This window comes from Lactuca saligna, chromosome 1, assembly GCF_052625555.1.
Source record: "Lactuca saligna cultivar CGN05327 chromosome 1, ASM5262555v1, whole genome shotgun sequence".
NCBI lineage: Eukaryota > Viridiplantae > Streptophyta > Magnoliopsida > Asterales > Asteraceae > Lactuca > Lactuca saligna.
This window is the reverse complement of record NC_136417.1, coordinates 41,850,366-41,871,365: the sequence shown is the minus strand read 5'-3', so window position 1 is coordinate 41,871,365 and position 21,000 is coordinate 41,850,366. Positions and strand designations below refer to the sequence as shown.

Here is a 21,000-nt window from a genome sequence, read left to right as displayed (position 1 = left end):
AAGGGTATGTTGGTCATTTATTTATGTATGACATGAAGTACGAAAGTATGTTACCATTTTAAGTAAAATCATAACATTTGACTTTGAATATTTATGCATGGAAAAAATTGGAATAATGTGCATGCATGGGGATGTTTTATATGGCCCCGGATTTGGTTTTTTAATGCTTCACAGGTCCCTTTTTTTCATTATTAAAATGGTCCCCATTCACATAGTGTACTTCCACATGGACCACTTCCTAATTAAATATATTTGTTGGGAATATAGACCATGCATATGTTTGATAAACATCATCTGATTATACAAAATGCCCTACAATTGGGACTTTGAATATTTTTTTTACATTACTTATCATATGCCCTTTCATTAGGGACTTACCACCTTACAACATCAACACATTAAGGTTGATAACCCCAACTTATAACTAAAACCAGCTTCAATACATACAAAATGCCCTTATGGAACTGACTTTCTAGTCCGCCTTTACAAAAAATACAAGGGATCCCAAAAAAACAAAAGCTTACCCTAACTAACCAAACTAACTACATTGACCCCCCTAACTTCAAAACACATAGGTCCAAGCAACCAACCAACAGGGCAACTATCATCCTGTACCTGCCTATTGCCTTCATTGCATCATGAACTTCTTTCTCACTCTTTGCCACCTTATACTGCTCCTGTGACAGCAGAAACTCCACTTCAGCAATCCTTCTCCTCAATTTGTTCATCTAAGACATTTCATCTTTGGCATCCATTTTCTGCTTCATAGAATATAGTAGGTTTTTGTAGTACCCGTCTGCCTGTTCTTCATCTTTCCATTCAAAGAAGCTACATTTCCTCAACCTAGTCTATAAAAAGACAATAAAATTAGGGTTTGACTAACAATCACAAATCAACTACCTTTAATGTACCAGCGAAATGGGTTTTATTCACAGTGATCGTCAAGAAGGAAATAAAATTAGGGTTTTTAACAGATGAAACAAAATACAAATACACCATTGTCGTTTTTACGGATAGAAACAATACATCAAACCATAAAATACTAACTTATCAAAATCAAGAGAATCGGGACCTACCATACTGTTTTGACAATTCCAGAATCGCCTCCCAATGTTTGTTATCTTCCAACAGGTTCGTTCTTTAGCTGGAACGACACAATCACAAACCTTTACCCCTTCTTGCGACTGAACATGAGTGACTTGTAGCTGATTCCTTGACGTCGATGAGCTCGAAGACATTCTTCTTCAGGATGGAAATAGTCGGGGAGGGAGAAGTCTTTGACTTTTCAGAGAAGGGTAAGTAAAGATTGAAAGGAGGTCCGAATGAGGGTTTCAATTAATAAGCCTGTATCGACAACTGGACCACGTAAGATTATTGGACACATCGGCGTGCCACATAAGCATTGTAACCGGGAAACCTTCTAAAATGGTGTAATTAAAAGGTCAGTTACGAGTTTAATGGTCTAATGTACCAAAAAAAACTTTAAGGACCAAATTAGCCAAATGTTAAAAGTTCCATGTGCTACAGTGACATTATCCCTTGTTTTGGGGTCGATGGGGTTGAAGTATCCTATAAAGAGTAATTTCCCCATTTTTTTTTTTTTTTTTTTTTTTTTTATTAAGATTATAAAATCCTAAACATTACAATAATTGTTTAATTTTGTGAATAGAGTTAGTTCCAATCCTTTTGACTCATTTCATGTAAGCCAAAATCCATTGATATATGTTTATAAATTGGTCTAAGCCTCTAAGTTTATTAACTTTTTAAATTCTAAAGGTTAACCAAAAATTAAAATTGATGATTAATAAACTTTGGGTACTACTATAGACACACCATTCTATTAAACATTAATCTAATATACCTAAACTAGTCATTACAATTAATAAATTATTACTTACATTGTTTTCCGAAAAATATATTTTTCTTTTTTTCTCTCTTTTATATATATATATATATATAACAAATAGTTTTTTCTTTTTTTACATTTCAATAATGTTGCAATATAATATGTATTTAACACAATATATATATATATATATATATATATATATATATATATATATATATATATATATATATATATATATATATATATATATAAAATAATGTGGATAATGTTATTTTATGAGAATTACTAAGAGAATATATATTATTTACTAATTTGAATACGTTTAATCTTACAGAACTATTGTTATTTTAATGGATTCTCACTAATTCTAATTTATTTTTGTTCTTATTCATCGTTTTTTATTTATTTTTATTCTTACAGAATACGACTCAATAAACATCCTGATAAATTTTATGACAGAATGATAATAATTAAAAATACTCTATAATAACTTTATAGACGATTTAATTAGTGAAAATACGTAATAATTATAAGAATTATATAAGATTGAACATATTTATATTATCAAACAATAAATTTTGTTTGTCATTCTCACAGAATAACATTATCCACACGTCAACACAATAGATATCAATCCACGTTTAAACCTAGCGCTCTCTCTCTCTCTCTCTCTATATATATATATATATATATATATATATATATATATATATATATATATATATATATATATATATATATATATATATATATATATATATATTGATTTTCAAACTTTCATGTTAAATTTGGAGGTTCGTTATAAACTTTTTTATGGATGATACTACTAAAAATTGATATTTTTTTTATTAGAAAAGAAAAAAAAAAAAAAAAAAGAAGAAGAAGAAGTTTATTACATATATATATATATATAAATTTTCTTTTATTAAACTTTTTTTGAACGTCGGAAATAAAGTATCAAGATCCAATTTTCTTTTATTAATAAAAGACATGTCATTTTGAACTCAAGCGTCTTGTATTCGTTATAAGCATATTAAAAATCAATAACAATTTTATTACTAACTTTATTACAAATTAATAATTTTAATAAAAAAATTCCAAATAAATTTTTAACAGTTTTTTTATTCTTGTTTTTTTTTTCAAAAACCTAATATCATTAATTATAAAAAAAATGTACTACTATCTAAAAAGATATAAAATCATATTTTTTTTTCTATGTTCATTGATAAAAATGTTACCTCAAAAAAGTAATGTATATGCATACAGTTATAATATATATATATATATATATATATATATATATATATATATATATATATATATATATATATATATATATATATATTAGTTTATAATCCGTGATAACCACAGTTATAAAATTAATTAAACTTTTGTATTAAAAAATCAAAATTGTTATACATTTATTCTAAATAAATTATTACTTAAGAGATATTTTTTAGTTATATAAAATTATAATCATTGATTTAAATAAATACGTGAAGTTATATCATTTTATAATTTATATTAATTTTATTTTATTTTTTAATCTAATGTTATTAATTTAATATAATTAAAGGGGGAAATTTTAAATTTTGAAATTTAAAATGAAGAATCAATTATTAATTTAATAAAATTAGAGTGGAGAATTTAAAATTTGAAATTTGAAATGAATAATTAATAGGTTGACAAATGGCATGATAAATGATATATAGCATTAATGAGGGGTTCTAATTGCATGACACTTGTTAATATGAGATTAAACTTATTCTTTTATTAGAATAGATATATATATATATATATATATATATATATATATATATATATATATATATATATATAAAGCTAGCATTTGTTCTTGAATCTCATGCATTTGAAACCTCCATTCTTTTTTTTCTTTCACCACATCCATTTGAAACTACCATGACTTTTCAATTTCTTTATAATAATAATTATAATTTGGTAATTAGGTTAAATAAATATCAAATCTAAAGTGTATTCATATATAAACTAAATTTATATATTAAAATAATATCTTTAATTCTACTTATAAAATTATGTTTTTTAACTTTTAACATATTACACTTAATTTATTAGCTTTAATATATTGTTGGATGTGAACCATTACCAATTTAAAGGTATAATTTTTGAACAATTTGTATAAAATACTTACATTATTAATTAAAATATAACATTATAGAAATTTCAATATTAAAATAATATCTTTAATTCTACTTATAAAATTATGTTTTTTAACTTTGAACATATTATACTTAATTTATTAGCTTTAATATATTGTTGGATGTAAACCATTATCATTTTAAAGGTATAATTTTTGAACAATTTGTATAAAATACTTACATTATTAATTAAAATATAACATTATATGCTCAACTTAAATATAAATTTTATTTTAACTTAAACAACCCAAAGATTATTTTATAAATAGTTAAAAACGATAAATTATTGTGTCTTTTTAATAATGATTGTAAGTTGGTTAATAAAGTTAAATAAATATCAAACTTAAACTGTAATCATAAATAGACTAAATTTCAATTTTAAAATAATATATTTACTTCTATTTATAAAGTTATTTCTTTAAATTTTAACATATTATACTTAATTTATTACATTTAAAATGTTGTTGCATGTGACATCCCCAAAATCTCGGCCAGAAAATACCGATTTTCATTTATACTTTTAAATATTTTTCAGAGTAAATCCTTTTGATTTGAAAGAGTTGCGGAATTTGTTCCCAAAAACAAAACATGATAAAACAATGTTTACCGAAGCATTTCATAAAAGAAATGTATTTTCATTATAATCAAAACTTGGGGTGTCATGTTCTGATATAGACCAATAAGCATAAACGAATACATTACAAGTCATTTAACAAATATAAACATATGCAGACTTGTAAACAAAACAACTTGATGGTTCATCCATCTCATGCCCTTCCGCCACTTCCTGTAATACAATTTAAAACTGAGTGGGTTAGGCTTAGGAGCCTGGTGAGCATATAGGGTTTTCAACCCACAATAAATATCATATTTAATTTTCACCAACCAACAATAACCCAATACCCATTCCCGTTATTCTCACTTTAATGTCCCTAATACAACTAATCATAAGGGACCTAGTCTAAGAATATTTCATCGGGGCAACAACACATGCTTCGGGGGTACCTCAGCAATATAAGTCAAATAAGGCAACCATGAGGGGGATGGAGTGCAGCGAATGAACACCCAAGTTCATTAACACCTACAGGTGGCGAACCTGCTAATGTTTCCACAAGACTATCTAGAAAAGTATGTGGTCATCATCTAAACTCCGCTAGATGACTAAATCAAACAGCAACGAGGCCTCTCATCTGTTTATTACACACCAACTATCTACCCATGTTCTACCCAACATATTAGTAGATAAAAATATACATTTGTAAAAAACCTGTATAGCATGCTTTAACCAACACATATATCACATAACAGATGAGGCACACACACATAACACATATCTCATAGAGAATAAATCATATCTATGAGGTAGAAGAAAGTGAATACACATTCACACACATAACCACAAAATTATACACATAATACGTATTCCGTATAAAATACTTCATAATTATGCGATAGAAGAAAGTAACTACACACTCACACCTATAAACAACAATATACTTAATACACTCGAACCAAACTTGTATTATTATCGTGTTTATGAAAGGTAGTATACACTCACTTGATCAGAAGATGATCGGACAACACTACGCCTTGCAGAAGTAGTAATCCTCAGCAGATCTGGAAGATCTCTTCAAAAATCAAACTTCTCGCGGGCAGAGCTTCGACTCGGAAACCGCACTTCTCGGGATCTTTGGGATCTCGGGACTTGCCTCGGGGCTAGAGTATGATACCGGGGCTTCGGGATATTTCTGGCACGCAAAACGATGCAAAACGGGAGAGAGAAGAGAGAAAATGAGCAAAAGACTTGGCTGCCTTCGGATCCTATTTATAGGAGGTTGGAGCCTCAGAGTACGCGGGGCGTACTGGTCCGAATACGTCACTGCTTACGTATCCGAAGACTCGAGTGCGAGTGTCGACATCCCTCGGAGTACGCGGGGCGTAAGTCGGATCGGACTGGTGACTACTCTTCAGATAATGCATCCGAATTTCCATTTAAAAATAAATACAAATTAATTATCAAACTTCGGAAATTCATATCTTCTTCATATGAACTCCGTTTTCGACGTTCTTTATATCCACGGAAAGGTGAGACTATGCTTTACAACTTTCGTTTAGACTTCGTCGGCTAATTTTGACTTTATTTTAATTATTTATTTTTAATAGGCCGCGACAGACAAAGTTCGTTATAAATTCATAACTTCTTCGTTTGACGTCCGTTCTCGCCTAACTTTTTATCGCTTCGATACCAACAATGAGATCTTCGATTCTCATTTAGATTGCTTCGGCTAAAAACCCCTCGATCTCAAATCGAGTAAAACATGCTGCATACTGCAAAACCGAAACTTCGATAAATCATAACTTCTTTATACGAAGTCAGATTTGGGCGTTCTATATATATTCGGAAACCTCATTTCAACTACTACAACATTAATCAAAGTTATTAAGTTTATTTTACACTTAAATTTTGACGCTTATTTTTTATTCTTAATTAATCAAACCACATAATTAAGCAATTAAGCACAAAACACATAATACTCAAATAATACAATCTTATTATTTCAAAATGGGTTACAAAGGTTAACCTACACTATTACATTGCTAAAAGTGGCAAGCCCGGAAACACAGGTGTTACAATTCTCTCCACCTTAGAATGATTCCGTCCCCGGAATCACACATCAACAAATAAATGCGGATAGCGACTCAACATGTCACTCTCCGTCTCCCAGGTGAGATTCGGCCCATTCGTGTGTTTCCATCAGACAAGCACTAACCCAACCATTTTGCGTCGCAACTTCTTAGTCTTTCGGTCAACAATTGCCTCTGGTTCTTCAATCAACCTTTTGTTCTCATCAATTCTCAATTCAGAAATTAGAATTATATCGGGAACTTCTCCCGTGAACTTCCTCAAATAACACACATGAAAAGTGTTGTGAATTCCATTCAGTTCTTCGGGTAATTCGAGCTTGTAAGCTTGGTTCCCAACCCTCTGAAGAACTTTAAACGGTCCAACAAACCTTGGACTCAACTTTCCCCTTTTACCAAATCTTATAAGTCCCTTCCACGACGAAACTTTAAGCAAAACCGAATCTCCAACCTCGAAAGTCATCGGTCTTCGCTTTTTGTCAGCATAGCTCTTTTGACGATCTTGAGCTGCTAACATTCTTTCCCTAATTATTTTCAACTTTTCAGCAGTTTGATGAACCATCTCTGGTCCCATAAACTGTTTTTCCCCAGCCTCAAGCCAACAAGACGGCGTACGACACTTCTGTCCATACAAAGCTTGATAAGGTGCCATCTTAATGCTCGAGTGAAAACTATTATTATAGGAAAATTCTACTAAAGGTCATTGTTCATCCCAATTACCTAGGAATTCCAAGGTACATGCTCTCAGCATATCTTCAAGTGTTTGTATCGTTCTTTCACTCTGACCATCGGTCTGCGGATGGTAAGCTGTGCTTAAACATAACTTGGTACCCATTTCCTCTTGTAGACATTTCCAAAACCTTGAGGTGAAACGGCTATCACGATCCGATACAATCGTTAACGGAACACCGTGAAGCCTCACAATTTCCTTTACATAAGAATTCTCAAGCTTTTCCATAGACCATTTCTCCTTGGCCGCTATGAAATGCGCACTCTTAGTGAATCGATCGACGACCACCCAAATCATGTCGTGACCATTCTTTGTTCTGGGCAGTTTAGTGACAAAATCCATAGCAATGTCTTCCCACTTACCCATAGGCACAGGCAATGGTTCTAAACTCCCGTAAGGTTTCTGATGTTGTGTCTTGACTCTCGCACAAGTCACACACTCGGCTACATACTTTGCAACATCAAGCTTCATCGTCGGCCAGCAGTAGTAGGGTTTCAGGTCCCTATACATTTTAGTGCTACCCAGATTAATTGAGTACATGGTTTTGTGAGCTTCTTCCATCAGAAGATCCCTAATTCCTCCTGACTTAGGTACCCAAATACGATCTTGGAATACCTTCAGTCCATGACCGTTAGTACCAAACACCAACGTTTTACCCAAACGTTCCTCCTTTCGGTCATTTTTATCAGAAGCTTCCTCTTGAGCTTTCTTTATACTTTCCATAATGGTCGAGACAACTTCAATTCTCAACGCTCTTGGCCTCTTCCTTTCAAGATTGACTTTCCGACTGAGAGCATCAGCAACAACATTAGCTTTACCGGGGTGGTAAAGTATCTCGCAGTCGTAGTCTTTAAGTAGTTCTAGCCAGCGTCGTTGCCTCATATTCAATTCTTTCTGATTAAAGAGATATTGGATACTCTTATGATCAGTAAAAAGTCTTCACTTCGTGCCATAAAGGTAATTCCTCCATATTTTCAGAGCGAAAACTACCGCTGCCAACTCCAAATCATGAGTCGGGTAATTCTTTTCATGCTCTTTCAGCTGTCGAGACGCATATGCTATCACCTTTTCTCTTTGGGTCAAAACACAACCCAATCCAACACCAGACACATCGCTATAAATAGCGAAGTCTTCAACTCCATCGGGTAGAGAAAGTATCGGTGTCTCGCATAGCTTCTTCTTTAACTTCTCGAATGCTTCTTTATGCTTATCACTCCAAGCATAAGTAGCTCCTTTGTGGGTCAAAGCTGTTAATGGAGTAGCAATCGAAGAAAAGCCTTGGATAAACCTGCGGTAATATCCGGCTAATCCTAAAAAGCTTCGAATCTCCGTGGGACTTTTCGGTTGTTCCCACTTCGTCACAGTTTCAATCTTTGCTGGATCAACCATTATCCCTTCTTGGTTGACCACGTGACCCAAGAATTGGACTTCACGAATCCAAAAATCACATTTGGAGAACTTTGCATAAAGCTTCTCCTTCTTCAAAACTTCTAACACTTCTCGCAAGTGTCTGCCATGCTCCTCCTGGCTTTTCGAGTAAATCAGAATGTCGTCTATGAACACTATCATGGATTTATCAAGGAAAGGATTACAAACCCTATTCATCAAATCCATGAACGCTGCGGGAGCATTGGTTAGTCCAAACGACATAACCAAGAACTCGTAGTGTCCATATCTAGTTCTGAATGCAGTCTTCTCGATATCTTGCTCTCTTACTTTCAGCTGATGATATCCTGACCGAAGATCGATCTTCGAGAAATAGCTCGAACCTTGCAATTGATCAAACAGGTCATCAATCCTCGGCAACGGATATCTATTCTTTATTGTTGCCTTGTTCAGCTCTCTGTAATCAATGCACATTCTCATACTTCCATCTTTCTTCTTTACAAATAACACCGGAGCTCCCCAGGGCGATGAACTAGGTCTAATGAAACCTTTGTCCAATAACTCTTGAAATTGCATCATCAGCTCCTTCATCTCCGTCGGTGCTAATCGATAAGGCGTTTTTGCTATTGGCGTGGTTCCTGGTAACAAGTCAATTATGAACTCCACTTGTCTATCAGGTGGTAATCCAGGAAGATCCTCGAGGAATACTTCCGGAAAATCACACACCACTGGAATGTTCTGCATCACCTTTTTTTTTTCTTAGCATCAATCACAAACGCTAAATATGATGTACATCCCTTGGTCAAACACTTTCTGGCTTTCATTAGAGAAATGATTCCAGAATTTACTCGCCGTTTGTCCCCATACACCATAAACAAATCTTTTCCAGGCGGGTTTACTTTAACTATCTTTTTCTTGCATAAAATTTCGGCATCATTGGCGCTAAGCCAATCCATTCCCAAGACGATGTCGAAACCATTAAGTTCGATAGGCAATAACGCCTCGTGAAACTTATTCCCATTAAGGTCGATTAAGATGTCTTTCATACGATGGCTAACAGGTACAAACTTGCCACTAGCTACTTCGACTAATAAAGCATTATCTAGTCTATCAACAGGTAAAGCTAGCTTCCTACCAAACTCATGCGAAATAAAGGAGTAGTTGGCTCTAGAATCAAACAATATATGAGCAGGTAATTCGTTTACGAGAAAGGTACCTGAAGCGACATCAGCTTCATCTTTCGTAGCCTCAAGTGTCATCTGGAAGGCTCTCGCCTTCGGCTTTGGTGGAATGTTGGGCTTTGCTGCCTCCTTCTTCTTCGGACAGTCTTTCAAAATATGCCCTCTTCATTACACCCAAAACACCTCCTTTTGTTGTTCGGACATTCATTGGCAAAATGTCCGACCTTTCCACACTTGTAGCAGGTCACATCCTCGCTACATTTCCCAAAGTGCTTTTTCTTACACTTATCACACCACTTCGCCTCGCCTCCTTTTCCCCCAAACTTTTTCGAATCAGATTTCAAAAATTTTCCTTTCATACCGGAACCAGATGTTCCTTCAAACTTTCTTTTCTCACCAACATCAACCTTATCGGTGGTTCTCCCCTTGATCATGTTCTCAACAGACTTGGCAGCCCAGATAGCTGCCTCTAGAGTAAGTGCCTGACGTACTGGCACCTCGTACTCCCATGGAAGTCCCTTCGCATACCGGTCCACCTTCGTCAGCTCGTCTGGAACGATACGCAAGGAAAACTCCATCTTATCGGTGAAGTTATTGGTGTATTCATCAACTGACATGCTACCCTTCGTCAATGTCAAAAACTTATTCTCCAACTCCAACAGATTTGGAGCCGCGCAGAACTTGCGCTTGAACTGCACCAAGAATTCTTCCCATGACAATTGCAGTGGCTCATTAGGGCTTAAGGTCTTCCCTAGAGTGTTCCACCAACGAACGGCTCCACCTCGGAATTGACGCATGGCATAGATAGTCTGCAATTTACCTCTGCAGCCACAAGTCATGAAGGCTAGCTCCATTTCGGAGATCCAATCCATAACCCCAATCGGATCCTCCTTTCCATTGAAGGTCGATGGTTTGCAAGTCAAAAAGTCCTTGTACTTGCATCCCATTCCATCATTCCTTCCTTCACGGTTATCTTGCCTAACTATCGGTGGGTTGGCTGGACCAACAGACCCACTGAAGTTTCCACCTTCCGAGTGCCCTTCATTTAATTCAGGCTCTTCCACACAAATCGACAGTTCTTCATGATTCTGTTGAAGCAATCGTCTAGTTTCATCCATCTGACGATCCAACATCATCTGAATCATCAATTGCACACCAACCATGGTTATTGGCTCAGGTGCTGCTGCTACGACAGGTATTGGCTCAATCACTGGTGGTTGATTCTTGTTTTCGTCAGCATTTCCAACTCCACTTCTTGTTCTCACCATTTTGATCTACACACCGAATAAGGTGAAATTAGATCCTCGATCATGATAGATAATCAAATCATCCTTATCACTCCGAAACGTTTACATGCTAGTTCTAATATCATAGACGTACGCTTAGAATCCTACACACATAAGGTTTCTAGATCCGGTCGGCAACAGACCATAGATCCGAACAAATAATATCATATATGGCAACATATAACATTTAGCACATAAAGCATTTTAGACAACTTTCCTAAAATAAAATAGTGCTCGTGTCTAAATCACAACAGACACACATCTCAAAATTCCACTTAGCATTCTAAGTTTAAGTCTAGAAATCCTACAAATTCCTAGTTCGCTTAAACTAATGCTCTGATACCAACTGTGACATCTCCAAAATCTCGGCCAGAAAAGACCGATTTTCATTTATACTTTTAAATATTTTCAGAGTAAATCCTTTTGATTTGAAAGAGTTGCGGAATTTGTTCCCAAAAACAAAACATGATAAAACAATGTTTACCGAAGCATTTCATAAAAGAAATGTATTTTCATTATAATCAAAACTTGGGGTGTCATGTTCCGATACAGACCAATAAGCATAAACGAATACATTACAAGTCATTTAACAAATATAAACATATGTAGACTTGTAAACAAAACAACTTGATGGTTCATCTATCTCATGCCCTTCCGCCACTTCCTGTAATACAATTTAAAACTGAGTGGGTCAGGCTTGGGAGTTTGGTGAGCATATAGGGTTTTCAACCCCCAATAAATATCATATTTAATTTTCACCAACCAACAATAACCTAATTACCCATTCCCGTTATTCTCACTTTAATGTCCCTAATACAACTAATCATAAGGGACCTAGTCTAAGAATATTTCATCGAGGAGACAACACATGCTTCGGGGGTACCTCAGCAATATAAGTCAAATAAGGCAACCATGAGGGGGATGGAGTGCAGCGAATGAACACCCAAGTTCATTAACACCTACAGGTGGCGAACCTGCTAATGTTTCCACAAGACTATCTAGAAAAGTATGTGGTCGTCATCTAAACTCCGCTAGATGACTAAATCAAACTACAACGAGGCCTCTCATCTGTTTATTACACACCAACTATCTACCCATGTTCTACCCAACATATTAGTAGATAAAAATATACATTTGTATACATAGTTTAAAAACCTGTATAGCATGCTTTAACCAACACATATATCGGCACACACATACATAACACATATCTCATAGAGAATAAATCATATCTATGAGGTAAAAGAAAGTGAATACACATTCACACACATAACCACAAAATTATACACATAATATGTATTCCGTATAAAATACTTCATAATTATGCGATAGAAGAAAGTAACTACACACTCACACCTATAAACAACAATATACTTAATACACTCGAACCAAACTTGTATTATTATCGTGTTTATGAAAGGTAGTATACACTCACTTGATCAGAAGATGATTGGACAACACTACGACTTGCAGAAGTAGTAATCCTCAGCAGATCTGGAAGATCTCTTCAAAAATCGAACTTCTCGCGGGCAGAGCTTCGACTCGGAAACCGCACTTCTCGGGATCTTCGGGATCTCGGGACTTGCCTCGGGGCTAGAGTATGATACTGGGGCTTCGCGATATTTCTGGCATGCAAAACGATGCAAAACGGGAGAGAGAAGAGAGAAAATGAGCAAAAGACTTGGCTGCCTTCGGATCCTATTTATAGGAGGCTGGAGCCTCGGAGTACGCGGGGCGTACGCCAGTACGCGGGGTGTACTGGTCCGAATATGTCACTGCTTACGTATCCGAAGACTCGAGTGCGAGTGTCGACATCCCTCGGAGTACGCGGGGCGTACTCGCTTACGCGGGGCGTAAGTCGGATCGGACCGGTGACTACTCTTCGGATAATGCATCCGAATTTCCATTTAAAAATAAATACAAATTAATTATCAAACTTCGGAAATTCATATCTTCTTCATACGAACTCCGTTTTCGACGTTCTTTATATCCACGGAAAGGTGAGACTATGCTCTACAACTTTCGTTTAGACTTTGTCGGCTAATTTTGAATTTATTTTAATTATTTATTTTTAATAGGCCGCGACAGACAAACTTCGTTATAAATTCATAACTTCTTCGTTTGACGTCCGTCCTCGCCTAAATTTTTATCGCTTCGATACCAACAATGAGATCTTCGATTCTCATTTAGATTGCTTTGGCTAAAAACCCTTCGATCTCAAATTGAGTAAAACAGGCTGCATATTGCAAAGCCGAAACTTCGATAAATCATAACTTCCTCATACGAAGTCAGATTTGGGCGTTCTATATATATTCGGAAACCTCGTTTCAACTACTACAACATTAATCAAAGTTATTAAGTTTATTTTACACTTAAATTTTGACGCTTATTTTTTATTCTTAATTAATCAAAACACATAATTAAGCAATTAAGCACAAAACACATAATACTCAAATAATACAATCTTATTATTTCAAAATGGGTTATAAATGTTAACCTAGACTATTGCATTGCTAAAAGTGGCATGCCCGGAAACACAGACGTTACATTGCATGTAAACCATTATCAGTTTAAAGCTACAATTTTTAAACAGTTTGGACAAAATACTTAAATTGTTAATTTAAATATAACATTACAGTGTCAACTTAAATATAAATTTCAGTTCCACTAAAAAAAACCAAATAATATTTTGTAAATAGTTAAAAGTGATAAATGCAAAAAAGTAAATGGTAATATCAGTTTAACTAAAATATTTCCTAAATATATTTATATAATCGTTAAAAAATTTCAAATAAGTAGCTTAAAATAACTTATAATAACAATAATTAAAAATAACTCTATATAAATGATTATATTGTTACCTTTAAAATCAAAAAATAATGTTCGATGTTTTAAATAATTATAATGATAGAAATTAAAACATTAAGCAATTATATTTTAAAAAATTAGTTAAAAATAACAACTATAAATAATATTAAGCCATATATAATATTTAATTTTATTGATGTGTAACTCGCGAGTAGAAGTCATTCAAACGATTGAGATTATGACGTTATAATATATTTATATATTATCATATAATTCAAAATAGTCAATATATTATATCAAATTAATATACGAATTATTATATCAAATTTAACAACAACGTTAGTGTTATATTTTAAAATATATATATTTGTAAAGACTTGAACTATATAGGTTTTTCTGCGCATTACAATGTCAACTCAAATATAAATTTCAGTTACATTTAAAAAAACTAAAGAATATTTTATAATAGTTAAAAGTGATAAATTGTAGTGATAAAAGCAAAAACTAAATTGTAATTTCAATTTAACTAAAATATTTCTTAAATATATTTTTATAATCGTTAAAAGTTTCCAAATAAGTAGCTTAAAATAACTTACAATAATAATAATTAAACACAACTCTATATAAATGACTATATTGTTAGATTTGAAATAAAAAACAATATTTGATGTTTTAAATAATGATAATGATAGAAATTAAAACATTAAGCAAATAAATTTTAAAAAAGTAATTAACAATAAAAACAACTATAAATAACATCAAATCATATATTATATTTAATTTTATTCATGTGTAACTCGCGGGTAGAAGTCATTCAAACGATTGAGATTATGAAGTTATAATAAATGTATGTATTATCATATAATTCAAAATAATCAATATATTATATCAATATAGTATATAGAAATTATTATATCAAATTTAACGACAACGTTATTGTTATATTCAAAAAATCATATAATTGTAAAGACTTCAACTATATAAGTGTTTCTGCGCAACATGCGGGCATTCACCTAGTATATATATAAAGGAATCATTTTTCCTTTCACTACATTCATTGAAACTCCCATGACTTTTCAATTTCTTTCTAATAATGATTATAAGTTGGTTAATAAGGTTAAATAAAATAAAACCTAAAGTGTAATCATATATAAACTAAATTTCAATATTAAAAGAATATATTTTCTTTTACTTGTATAGTTATGTTTTTAACTTTTAACATATTATACTTAATTTATTAGGTATAATATGTTAGTGTATGTAAACCATTATCATTTTAAAGTTACAAATTTTGAACAATTTGTATAAAATACTTAAATTGTTAATTTAAATATAACCTTACATGATCAACTTAAATATAAATTTTACTTCAACTTAAACAACCCAAAGAATATTTTATAAATAGTTAAACGTGATAAATTGTAGTGTCTTTCTAATAATGATTATAAGTTGGTTAATAAGGTTAATTAAGTATCAAAACCTAAAGTATAATCATAAATAAATTAAATTTCAATATTCAAATAATATTTTTACTTCTAATTATAAAGTTATGTCTTTAACTTTTAACATATTATACTTAATTTTTTAGATTTAATATTTTGTTGTATGTAACCCATTATCAGTTTAAAGCTACAACCTTTAAATAGTTTGAAAAAAATTCTTAAATTGTTAATTTACATATAACATTATAGGGTCAACTTCAATATAAATTTCAGTTCCACTTAAAAAACCCAAAAAATATTTTGTGAATAGTTAAAAGTGATAAATTTTAGTGCAAAATGCAAAAATGAAATTGCAATATCAATTTAACTAAAATATTTGCTAAAGATATTTTTATAATCGTTAAAAATTTTCAAATAAGTAGCTTAAAATAACTTACAATAACGATAGTTAAAAATAACTTTATATTAATGATTATATTGTTACCTTTAAAATCAATTTTTTTTTGATGTTTTAAATAATTACAATGATAAAATTAAAACGTTAAACAAATCAATTTTAAAAAACTAATTAACAATAACAACTATAAATAACATTAAACCATATATTATATTTAATTTTATTCATAAGTAACCTGCGGGTAGATGTCATTCAAAAGATTGAGATTATGCAGTTTTAATAGATGTATATATTATCATATAATTCAAAATAGACTAAATTACACGAATGGTCCCCATGGTTTAGAGTAATTTGTGTGTTTGGTCCCTGACTTATTTTTTAAACTCAAAAGGTCCCTACTATTTGTTTTTGTTACGCACTTGGTCCCTGTCTTACCTAAAAATACTATTTTTTCCCTTATTTTTTAATTTATTTAAGTAAACACACCCCTAACCCCACCCCTCACCTTACCTTACCTACCCAACCACTTTTTCCAATTTAAATAATAGTCTTTTTAGGTAAGACAATGACCAAACGCATAATAAAAACAAACAGTAAAGACCAAACGCGAACAAAAATAAATAGTAGGGACTTTCCAAGTTAAAAAAAATAAGTTAGGGACTAAGCGCACAAATTACACTAAACCATAGGGCCATTCGTGTAATCTACGCTTCAAATTAATCAATATATTATATCTCCTTAGTATACGAATTGTTATATAAAATTTAATAACAACATTATTGTTATATTTAAAAAAACATATATTTGTAAAGATTTCAGGTATATAAATGCTTCTGCACAACGCACGGATATTCGCCTAGTATACTTATAAAAGAATATTTTTTTTCCTTTCACCACATTCATTTGAAACTCCCATGACTTTTCAATTTCTTTATAATAATAATTATAAATTAGTTGATAAGGTTAAATAAATTTCTAACCTAAAATTTAATCATATATAAACTAAATTTCAATATTAAAATAATATATTTACTTTTTACTTATAAAGTTATGTTTTTAACTTTTAACATATTATTCTTAATTTATTAGTTTTAAAATGTTGTTGTATGTAAACCATTATCATTTTAAAGCGAAAAAACATCATAAATGGTCCCTGTGTTTTCCCAGATTCTGAAGTTTAGTCCCTGTGGTTTAAAAATCTCATAGATGGTCCCTGTGCTTTCAAAACTTTTGACAGGTGGTCCTTATCCCTCACATCGTTAGAAACCCACCGTTAACCCTTATTTCATTAAAATAATATAAGGTTAAATCGGTCTTTTCACCTGTGCCCTCTTCTTTATAACCAAATGCATGTCTATATTTTGAAAACCCTTCTTGCACCCACCCTCTTCTACTCTCACTCTACTATGCATCCAATTGCAAAACGATTTCTGCTAGTGTACAAGATGGCGATTTGTAGATGTGGAATGGAAACAACGAAGTTGACCTCATGGACGGATCGTAACCCAGGAAGGCAATTTTTAAATTGTTCAAGATGTGGGTTCGTAAGGTGGGTTGACCCTCTGATGTGTGCAAGGGCACTGGTGGTGATTCCAGGTTTGATAAGATCAATGAATCGATTGGAAGAGAGGGTTGCGATTGCAAGTGCAGAACTGTGGAACTACCGGCTGATGTTGTTCTGTTCATGGATGTTTTTTTTGGTTTTATTTTAACCAGTAAGGATTTGGATGGTAATTGGATGGGGGGGGGGGGTTGGTTTCTTTTGTACGCATCTAACTAGTTCAGGGGGTTTTGGATTGTGATGGAATGGGTATTTTTGGGTTCATTTTGTTGTATGAAGTGTAACACATTAAGTTAATGGAAATGATGATTATGTATTTTGTTATAAATCAGTGGTGTTGATGTGCATTTTCGTATGATACATTGTTATAACTGCATCTTGCAAATGGTTAGGAATGGTATTTCAAATCTACATTGTTATACATGCATCTTTTTGAGAAAGGTTTGGAGAGGGTAATTCATAAGCAAAATGTTGATAAAATCATTACAAGTCTGTGTTTAACCCATACAAACATGAGACTTAATTTCAACATACTTACTGATGGAAGGTCTTAACCCATACAAACATTACAAAAGACCTAATTACCATAATTTAAACAACCAAACCACAATTTAAGTTGCAAAAGACCTAACTACCCAAACATCCAACTAACTACTTAACAGAATTTCCTAAATTACCCTTTCTCTTTCCTTATGTCTTCCCCTTTGCCTGTGTCTTCCCTTTTCCCTGTGTCTTCCCCTTTGATCCAACTTCACTAATGCTTCCCTGCCCTTTACATGTTCTGGAATTGTGCCCCTTGTTATGACACTTTGAACAAGTGACTGCAAGAAATTTACTGCTCAATTTAGTTGTTTGGTTGTTGGGCTCATCAACACCTCTCTTTCTCTTCTTTTTTGGCCTCCCAGCCTACACATATGCATTTATTATATTTAAAATATTAACATACATGCTGGCATTAAAAGTACATATCTAGCCCAGTTGACATAACAACCTATGTGTGATGTTATGGTGGAGTTAAAGTGAGTGGACAATCACTTTTTGGCCACATTGAACGACCATTTATTGGATCAATTTTGTTCAGATACATGGCTCTCCATGTTGATAACTTATAGCAAGGATGGACCCAATCCTCAACATCAGAGGCATCTTCTCCATTTTCAATTTTGTTCCATATAGTAGAAACAACATGCCTACATGGAAAACCTGTAATCTCCCAGAACCTACAAGTGCAACTTCTTTCATTTAGGTTCACCACATACTGATCCTGCCATGTGCTTGAAACTTGATACTTTCCTGCCCCATTATACTTAGCTACATACTTTGCTGCTTGAGTCTTAATCTCCTTTAAAATTATAGTTGCAGTAGTACTTAGTTCCCCTTGACACTTATCTATCTCCTTTTGCACAACACACAATCTCTTCATGAGATACTCTCTAATATACTCTAAGAAGGTGATGATTGGTTTATCCCTACCTTCCTCTATCTTAGCATTGAATACCTCACAAAGATTATTCAACAAACAATCAGTGTGTACCCTACCTGTGAAAAACATATTCAAAAAGAAAAATTACAAATTTTATATTAAAACATAAAACTCAACAACTTCTAAATGACATACCACTGAAGTGAGATTTAGACCATGTCTCTGCAGGAATCTTACATAACCAAGCATGAGCTTCATCATTCATTTTCTTCAACTCATCCATTGCATATTTAAAGTGATTTAATGTTGTTGCTCTACCACATTCCCAAACCAAGTCACTCAACTCTTTTCCTTTCCATTGTTTCTTTAAATTCTCCTGACTATGCCTCAAACAAAACCTATGTTCTGCATTAGGGAATACCTTTGCAACTGCTGGTATTATCCCCTTAACAAATGCAAATACAGTCAGTTTCATTTATAAAAATAGAAAGTAAGCTACACTATCATGAGAAATAATTAGGTAAAACATACCTTTTTTCTATCAGAAATGAAGGTAAAATTTGAATTTGCTCCCAATTCCAAGTCTTCTCCTAACAGTTCCATGAACAAGGTCTAAGAACTAGTTGTCTCAGCCTCTACCACTGCATATGCTACAGGGTATATTCCATTATTTGAGTCTAGACCCACATCAATTAGTACCTGCCCAGGATATGGGCCTTTCAAGAATGTACAATCAACTCCCAGGAAATCCCTTAACCCAGCTTTGAATCCCAACTTCAATGCACCTAGACATACATATATTCTTCTAAAAGTTCTTATAATAGTCGACAAGCATGGTTCATGATACACATCTATCCTAACAGTTGAACCAGGATTAGTGTTTAGCAGTTCCAAAGCATAATCCCTCAGATACCCATATTGAAGTTGGTAGTCCCCACTAATCACACGTTTAACCATTTGCTTTGCCCTACCAACCTTTTGAACTGACATACCAAGCTCCAGCTTCTTACACAACTCCTCGTGTAAAGCTTTGATTGGAATTTTAGGGTTACTTTGAATTTGTGGAACAATTAAGTTTGCTAAATATTTGGAAGTACAAGCTTTAACTGATCTTGTCTGCAAATATTTATGGACATCATGTACTGTTTTCACCAACCAATCCAAATTCTCATCTGGCCTCGAGATTTGGACTGCCCAAGGACATTTTCCTTTTTTACTAATCACATTTTTGCCCTTGCACTTTACCTTACTTCTAGTTTATGGCCCACCACATTCAACTATTTCAGTAGATTGTCCCTTGCACTTTACCTTACTTCTAGTTGATGGCCCACCACATTGAACTGTTTCACTAGATTGGCCCACAACACCTCCACATTTGACCCTTATCCTGGTTTTATCATTTTTTGCTATGTATAGGGACCTCCTTGTATTTACAGCATGTGCATGCATGTAGTCCATAATTTCCATCTTTGTTTTGAAACACTGCCCCACCCTATATGGTTTCAAATGGATCTCCCCATGTGAGCATGGAGTTGACCTACTCAACTCCTTAAGCATTTTTGTCCTTTCATCTTCATAAAATCCCGCATACTGATAATCATCACTTTGAATAACTTCCAACTCTTCATCAACTATGTCATTACCTATAATTTTGGTTTGCTTGTTTAAAATTCCATGTTTATCTACATCCACGACACTTTGGAATTCACTCATGTCTACATCCACATCAAATTGCAAGTTAGACTCATGAACAATGTAGTCACTATCATCAGAATCATCTCCACTAAAATCAAAACCATCTTCATTCTGACTATAGAAAGCATCTCCACTCTCATCACTTACCATGCCCTCTAGAATTTCCATTTCTACTTGATTGTCTTCACCGTTTGGTACACTGTACTCAACATCAAAGTCATCATAAGTTTAATAATCATTTGTAAATGCTTCAAATTCATCGAGTCTTACACTTTGTTGTCCATCAATATCTTCACAAATTGGTTCCTCTGCAAGATTGCCTAAATTACCCTTACACACTTCTTCTATGTGGCCCATGATCAATCCTTCATTCACATTAATGACATTACTTCGTTGGCTAACTTGAGACATAACATATGGAA

General features: G+C 33.1%; 1 protein-coding gene across 1 annotated transcript; it reads right to left on the bottom strand.

Annotated features, from left to right (window-relative positions):
* Nucleotides 1–18,150: 18,150 nt before the first annotated feature.
* LOC145005321 (uncharacterized) lies at nt 18,151–19,486 on the bottom strand. Its single transcript, XM_078964403.1, has 4 exons — nt 19,415–19,486; nt 19,079–19,328; nt 18,584–18,999; nt 18,151–18,366 (listed from the first exon to the last, which is right to left on the bottom strand). Exons 1-4 carry the CDS (start codon nt 19,484–19,486, stop codon nt 18,151–18,153), a joined length of 954 nt encoding a protein of 317 aa, XP_078820529.1.
* Nucleotides 19,487–21,000: the final 1,514 nt, after the last annotated feature.

Bases quoted from the DNA above. Each gene is read 5' to 3' on its own strand.
- LOC145005321 (XM_078964403.1), bottom strand. From the start codon at position 19,486: ATGGAACTGTTAGGAGAAGACTTGGAATTGGGAGCAAATTCAAATTTT. The intron at 19,329-19,414 runs GTATGTTTTACC...GCATTTGTTAAG, and splicing joins TCATTTCTGATAGAAAAAAG to GGGATAATACCAGCAGTTGC. The intron at 19,000-19,078 runs GTATGTCATTTA...TGTTTTTCACAG, and splicing joins GTCTAAATCTCACTTCAGTG to GTAGGGTACACACTGATTGT.